The 7,356-nt window shown below is 51.2% G+C and overlaps 1 protein-coding gene across 2 annotated transcripts; it reads left to right on the top strand.

Moving 5' to 3' along the window:
* The first annotated feature begins 563 nt into the window (after positions 1 to 563).
* On the top strand, positions 564 to 7,085 carry ZBTB12 (zinc finger and BTB domain containing 12). 2 transcript variants are annotated; one of them, XM_035107136.2, is made up of 3 exons: positions 564 to 857; positions 2,914 to 3,497; positions 4,671 to 7,085. In XM_035107136.2, exons 2-3 carry the CDS (start codon positions 3,001 to 3,003, stop codon positions 5,689 to 5,691), a joined length of 1,518 nt encoding a protein of 505 aa, XP_034963027.1. In that variant the 5' UTR covers positions 564 to 857; positions 2,914 to 3,000; the 3' UTR covers positions 5,692 to 7,085. The 2 variants fall into 2 exon arrangements, with proteins under 2 accessions (XP_034963027.1, XP_034963028.1); XM_035107137.2 differs by lacking the exon at positions 564 to 857 and adding an exon at positions 879 to 970.
* Positions 7,086 to 7,356: the final 271 nt, after the last annotated feature.

Raw genomic sequence — 7,356 nt, 5'->3', positions numbered from 1 at the left:
CATTTTAACTTCTCTCGCAACTCCACATGTGGTACACTGTTCCTTCTCCCTGGTTACACCTCCAGCAAATATTTGATTTTGCTAATTTTTTGGGGGGTCATGTACCACCTGCGCAACATTTTCATGAAATTTTCTTTTATTGTGTAGCAGGCTGTAAATTTCATCTCTTTTTTCCCATAGCCTCAATGCAAGCTATTATTATTATTATTATTATTCAATACTACTACTACTACTACTAATAATAATAATAATAATAAGTTTGCGCTTTAAGAAACTGCTCAAATCCTAAAATAAAAGCAAAACATTATCCGAAACTCCTAAGCGATAGAATATAACGAAAGCCCGTCTGGGCGAGGAGCGGCATCCGGGGCCGCTTATAGGAGCCGGCAACGTGGCTCAAGCGCCGCTCCCTGGAGCCTCTTGTTTCCAGAGGAGGGCGGGGATTGGTTGCCAAGGTGACTGGGAGGGCGGCCGGAACCTCGCTCCTCCCGCCAGGCCCCTTTGGCGTCGCGCGTTTATGACGCCACGAGCCTTAAAGGGGAAGAGGGAGAAGATTCCCCCTCCCCCCTGTTAAAGCGCCCGCGAAGGGGATTAGCAACTTGTCCCACCGTGCAGTTGAAGTTGTTTCTTTTCCTCTTCCTTACGCTTCTCCCCCTCCCCCAAAACGCCGCCCCGCATTGGCTTTTTTTATTTATTTTTCCCCTTCCCTATGTGGAGGACTTATATTCCTCCCCTTTTCCCGGCCGCCTGGCCCTTTAAGGAGGCCCCTTTAATTCCTTTCTCTGGCTTTTGCCTCCTTGTTTGGCCATTCGGGGCCCACCCCTTCTCCTCCAAGAGAGGGGGAGCAAGGCTGCAAGGTGAGGAGGGGAAAGGGGAAGGAAACTCAGAGGTTGGGGGGCGCGCGCGAAGGGTGTCTCTTTGCTGCTTGCTCGCGAGGAAGAAAGGAGCGTGCAAAAGGGGGCAAAGGAGGGTAAGCAAAAGAGGAGGAGGAGGAGGGTGGGGATGGTATTGTCTGCTCCCGGCTGTGAATGGGAAGTGGGGAAGACTTGCAAAAAAAAAAAAAAGAGGGGGCGGGGGGAGAAAAAGAGAGAGAGAGAAGAAAGAGCTCCTTTGCACTTGCTTGCTTGGAAAGGGGGTGTGTGAAAAGAGCGGGCGGGGCGGGCGGTGGGCGTTTCGAAAACGTGCAGAAAGGCGCTTTTTTCTTTTCTCTTTTTGGGAAATTTTAAATAGGAGGAAATGCACGCGCTGCTTGTATTATTGCGCGATGCCGCACGCGGGAGCGTGGGAAGCTTTATTCCTTGCCAAAACAAAAAACCACCAGCACCGGTGTGCAAAGGAGGAGCAGCGTTGGTGCGCCTCAGTCGCCTTAGCTCGTATCACCACGCTGGATGGGTGTGAACGGGAGAGCTGCCGGTGGGTAGGGGAGGTTGGAATATTATTATTATTATTATTATTATTATTATTATTATTATTCACACATTGCGTGTAGGGAGATTCCAGCGTTTGCTTGTAGGTGCCTCGGGGACCCGTTAGCTTTGGAGGAACGCACCCACCCACATAACGATCCGCATAGAGTTTAATCACCCCCCCAATCGCTCACGTGCTTTCTCTGTGCAAAACTTGAATGCAGCAAACAGCATTTTTTTAAAAACAACATTTGTGGACTTAATTGCATCTCTGCTTTCACGTGCATCTATTTCACAATGCGTTCATGTGCTGGTAAGCCCGGTTGAGCTGCTGGTTCCCAGCAAATGAACTCTCTTTGAACACACGGTTCAGCCATCTTATCTGCTGAAAGATGAGATGGAAGTGTAAGCATAAGTTTTCGAAATCACAGTGGTGGCGGACCTACATCTGTGCCTCTCGTGTGAACTAAGATTTGGAATGGGAGTCCAGATAAATGGGTGTTAGTGTACTGGTGCACTGCTCTCAAAAGAGGAAGTTAAAGGAAAAATTCAAGCATCACCTGGCTGCTTGGCAGGCCAGTCGATTGGAGCATATAGCACAAATTCTGTACTGGTTTTTCCAGGCCCAGTTGAAAGTGCTGGTGGTTCCCTTTAAAACTCTTAAATGATTTGAGACCCAGATTATCTGAAGAACTGCCTGCATCTTGGCCCTTTGTACTGGCTTTTCCAGGTTGTAGAATTGTCCAACTTCACCAACTGCTGCTCACAGCAAGCTGTAAAACAGGGTGTCCTACAGGACTGGCAGGAGCTGAGCTGACCCCAGGATCTGCTGCATCCCAAACCTGTTGCTGTCATTTGGCTGATGTAGACTGGAGCAGGCTTTTGCCCAAACGCCTACCTTACACCCTGATTGGTATAGGTACATCACAATTTATCATACGTATGTTCTATGTCAGGCTGTGTGTAGTTACAGGTAGGTAGCCGTGTTGGTCTGCTGTAGTCAAAACTAAATAAAAAAAATTCCTTCCAGTAGCACTTTAGAGACCGACCAAGTTTGTCATTGGTATAAGGTTTCGAGTGCATGCACATTTCTTCAGATTTCATGTGCATGCACACTTCTTCAGGATGTGTGTAGCCATTCTCTCCAGATCTTGCCAGACGACAACTCCCATCATCCTTGATGGTTGGCCATCCTGGCTGAGGCTGATGGGAGTTGGAGTCCCCACAGCACCCGAAGGTTACCCTGTTGGCTATCCCTGTCAACGTGATATCATTTGCTGCCAGTTGCTGGAAATTGCAGGAAGGGAGAGTGGCTGCCGACGTGCTCAGGTCTTGCTTGCTGGTTTCCCACCAGCATCTGTTCAGCCACTGTGAGAACAGGATGCTGGACTAGAAGGGCCACTGGCCTGATCCAGCAGGCTCTTCTAATGTTCCTAATTTCCTTTTGCCCCAATGGCTGTTGATCCTTCAATATTACAGCACCACATTTCCCTCTCTTTGTTTTCAGTTTCTCGGCCTCCTGGGCCTGCCTCTTCCGCATCTCCCTTCCCTCTCCACGCCCAGCCCGACTCTCTTCTCCCTCCTGTGAGGACTAATGGCATCTGGCGTCGAGCTTCTTCGCTTCCAGCTCCCCGGCCACGAGGCGGCCACCCTTCGCAACATGAACCAGCTCCGCTCGGAGGAGCGCTTCTGCGATGTCACCATCGTGGCCGACAGCCTCAAGTTCCGCGGCCACAAGGTCATCCTGGCTGCCTGCTCCCCTTTCCTGAGGGACCAGTTCCTCCTCAACCCTTCCTCTGAGCTCCAGGTGTCCCTTATGCACAGCGCCAAGATCGTGGCCGACCTGCTCCTCTCTTGCTACACCGGTGCCCTGGAGTTTGCTGTCAGAGACATCGTCAACTACCTGACAGCCGCCAGCTACCTGCAGATGGAGCATGTGGTGGAGAAGTGCCGAAATGCCCTGTCCCAGTTCATCGAGCCCAAAATCAGCCTCAAGGAAGACTCGGTGAAGTTCGGAGGCCACCGGAGGTCCAAGTCCCCTAGCGTAGTCGGCTGCTCCACCTCGTCCCGCAAAGAACATTCACGCAAGAGGTTTGCTGAAGAATCTGCTTTCATCTGATCCTTGTCTCCCCCCCCCCAAAAAAAGTCCGCAAAAATAATTGGTCCACTTCATCTCACATTACCTGCCTTAATCAAGTTCCTTCCTGAAAGAAGACATAAAATAAAATATAAAAAAGAAAACCAACTTTTGGGGAAGGTTCCCTGCCTGGTCGCCTGGAGGTGATTTCTTGCCCACCACAGGTGACCAAGGCAAGCGGTTTAATGATAATATTTGGTGGCATTTCATTTGTTTAATTGTGCAGTAAGGAATGCTTTGGGTAAGTAAGGCAATAGCACCATTTTCTGGTAGCCAGTGAAATAAGCACACCATCTCCTTTAATGTTAAATTAATCTGAGCTAATTATCCTGTTTTGACTAAACAAACACCTGTTCCACCTGCTCAGGATCATCAGAAGTAAGCGGGCAAGTTTTCCAGTGCTCTAATTCCAACCTCAAGATATGGGAGATGTTTGATAGCGCAGCGGTGGAGGATGGTTTTTCTGTGTGGGAGGTTTTGCATTTAGCAACTTGACTTCTTGACCTAGAAGTAGCGTGGAATAAGGATGAAGATATAGTTGCAACAGAGGGCCTGGTGTTTGCTTTTTATTCTTCTCGTTCTTTATTCTCTTGTTTATTCTTGCTTCTTTCCTGTTACGTTGAAAATTGATTTTAAAAAGAGAAATTCAGCCAGTCAGAACCATTGGCCTTGAACCCCTCTGACTGTACCATGCCTGGCAAACTGTGCCTGATGAGAGTTAATAGTCCCAGCAACATCTGAAGGGCCAGAGGTTCCCCACCCCGGCCTAGATCAGCCAACAGTCCAATGCATGTACAGTCGAACCTTGGTTTTCGAACAGCTTAGTTCTCGAACGTTTTGGCTCCCGAATGCCGTAAACCTGGAAGTGAGTGTTCCGGTTTGCAAACTATTTTTGGAAGCCGGATGTCCGACAGGGCTTCCGCAGCTTCTGATTGGCTGCAGGAGCTACCTGCAGCCGATCAGAAGCCGCACTTTGGTTTCCGAATGTTTTGGAAGTTGAATGGAATTCTGGAACAGATTCCATTCGACTTCCAAGGTACGGCTGCATAAGGGATTTCTGGTGATTCCACGATGACTCTGTGCCACTGTCGCACCAATTTGTTTCTGTGTGTCTTTGTGGCTGGCAGGTCCATGCCGCGGCCCATCAAGCTGGAGTTCCCGATGGAAGAAGATCTGGAGATGAAGGCGGAGGACGAGGACGAGGAGCAGGACGATGACTACGGGGATGACGACGCTGTGTCCGACATCTGCATCGTGAAAGTGGAGTCCGCCCTGGAGGTGGCGCAGCGGCAGAAGAAGCAGCAGCAGGCGGGCACCACATGGAGCAAAGATATGTCCCCGCAGCAGAGCTGGAGCAAAGAACCTTCCCCCCAGCAAGCTTGGGGCAAAGAGTCTTCTCCGCCACCTGGCTGGAACGAGGATGCGTCTGGAGACCAGGAAGAACCTCAGGTCAACTCGACGGTGGCGGAGGCCATGGGCTCCCCTCCGGAGTCGACGCCAGAGAAGTCCCAGCAGGGGGTGGTGAAGGCTTCCTACAGCCTCTCGGAGGACGCTGAGGGCGAAGGCCTTCTGATCATCCCCGGCGGAGGCTACTTGGAGGAGACCAGCGAGGCGGCGGCTGTTGCGGCAGAATGCCAGAGCAGCGGCGGAGGGATGGGGCTGGTGCTGGCCGGACTGAGCGGACGCCCTTTCTCCACCTTCCCTTCGGCAGGGAGAGGCGGCAGTTCGGGGACGCCGGGGGGAGGCGGCGGCGGCTCGCGGATAATCCGCTGCACCAAGTGCGAGGAGGTGTTCCAGGGGGTGGAGAAGCTGGTCTTCCACATGCGGGCGCACCACTTCATCTTCATGTGCCCCCGCTGCGGCAAGCAGTTCAACCACAGCAGCAACCTCAACCGGCACATGAACGTCCACCGCGGCGTCAAGTCGCACTCGTGCACCATCTGTGGCAAGTGCTTCACCCAGAAGTCCACGCTGCACGACCACATGAACCTCCACAGCGGCGAGAGGCCGTACCGCTGCTCCTACTGCGACGTCCGCTTCGCGCACAAGCCCGCCATACGGCGCCACCTCAAGGAGCAGCACGGGAAGACCACGGCCGAGAACGTCATGGAAGCCAGCGTGACCGAGATCAACGTCCTCATTCGCTGAGGGAGGAGGAGGAAGAGGAAGAGGCGGAGTCGCGGCGGCAGGAAGTGGAAAGGGAGGGGACTCCTGAGCTCCAAGGGAGGGAAACGGGGGTGTAGCAGTTAGAATGTGGGAGCTGCGAGCCAGGAACCCCTTGAGGGTTGTTTTTTTGGGGGGGTAGGGACTAGGTTTAGTGTCTTAGTTTGCTAGAGGGATGGAATTCCTGGATTATTTGGAAGGGAATGAGGGTGGGCAGGGATAGAGGATTAGAGTGGCGTCAACCACTTGGGAAGCGTTGCTCCTGGATTGCCTGGGAGGTGTGGGGAGGGGGTCTAGTTAGTCAGGGGAGGGAGCTGTGAGGATACCGGATTGCTTGGATCTGTTCTCTTCTTCCGCAGTGCCCCACCCCTCTGTCCTTTGTGCCCAGTTACCAGAAACCACTACCTCTTTTATAGCCCGGACCTATCTCAGCAGCCAAAGAACTACTTTAAAAGGCCATTGAAGAAGCAACACGGTGTCTGTAGGGAGGGTGAGTTGCATGAAGCGACAGCAAGCACCGCCCTACGCCTGTCCCCCTTTGTCCTTCAGTAACTACGCAGAGCTTGCGTGCAAATTCACCCAGGAGCCTGCAGAGGGGACCTAGATGTGGCCCTAAGCCTCCCGGTGACTGTAGCTGTGACAGGGAAGTTGGCAGCGATTTTGTTCCCCCATGTCAATTCGCCGCCAGAGCCCTACAAACAAACCAACAAACAAACACAAAAGTCTCTACTGTGTAGTTTGACTTCAGAAACCGGTTAGTCTTGGGGCACATTTTGATCCAAATAGTGAGAAGCTCCACTACCAGTAACTCCACTACCAGTAACTCTGTGGGGAACTGCCGGAGGGGGGCGGGGCGGCAAGGCTTGAGCGTATTCTGCACCGTGTAAGTATGGAATCTCAACGTTCAGTACTTAAACAAGGAAGTTGCTAGTCTTTATGGCTGTGAACATATGTTTGGAATCTGATAGCAGCAGTGACAGGAAGCTGGAAAAGCACCAGGAGGCAGGACAGAGAGTGGACCTCCGGGGCAGACCTCCTCGCTCCTTTCGATGACTAGCAGCAGCAAAAGAATGATGCAAAAATAAACCAGTGAAGCCCTTTACTTTGTATACGTCTGCTCAGGTCACAGGGTCTAGCTTTCCTTGGTGCAAAATGTGGATTGACCGCTACTTTTTTCAGAGCACAGAGAATAGACATAATGCTGCGAAGAAGGAAACCTTTAGAAACCCAATGTGAGATACACTCGTACCTTAGTTTTCATTACAGGTAGGTAGCCGTGTTGGTCTGGATCGAAGTAAAATAAAAAAATTCCTTCAGTAGCACCTTAAAGACCAACTAAGTTTTTATTTTGGTATGGGCTTTCGTGTGCATGCACACTTCTTCAGATACGGTATCTGAAGAAGTGTGCATGCACACGAAAGCCCATACCAAAATAAAAACTTAGTTGGTCTTTAAGGTGCTACTGAAGGAATTTTTTTATTTTACTTAGTTTTCAAGCAGCCTAGTTCTCGAATGTTTTGGCTCCCAAGCAATCGAAACCCAGAAGTGACTGTTCAAAGTTTGCAAACTATTCTTGGAAGCCAAACGTCCGACGGGGCTTCCACAGCTTCCGATTGGCTGCAGGAGTTTCGTGCAGCCAATCAGAAGCTG

Source organism: Zootoca vivipara, chromosome 2 (assembly GCF_963506605.1).
Source record: "Zootoca vivipara chromosome 2, rZooViv1.1, whole genome shotgun sequence".
Classification (NCBI taxonomy): Eukaryota; Metazoa; Chordata; class Lepidosauria; order Squamata; family Lacertidae; genus Zootoca; species Zootoca vivipara.
The sequence above is the reverse complement of the archived record's forward strand: the minus strand, read 5'-3'. Positions and strand labels throughout refer to the sequence as shown.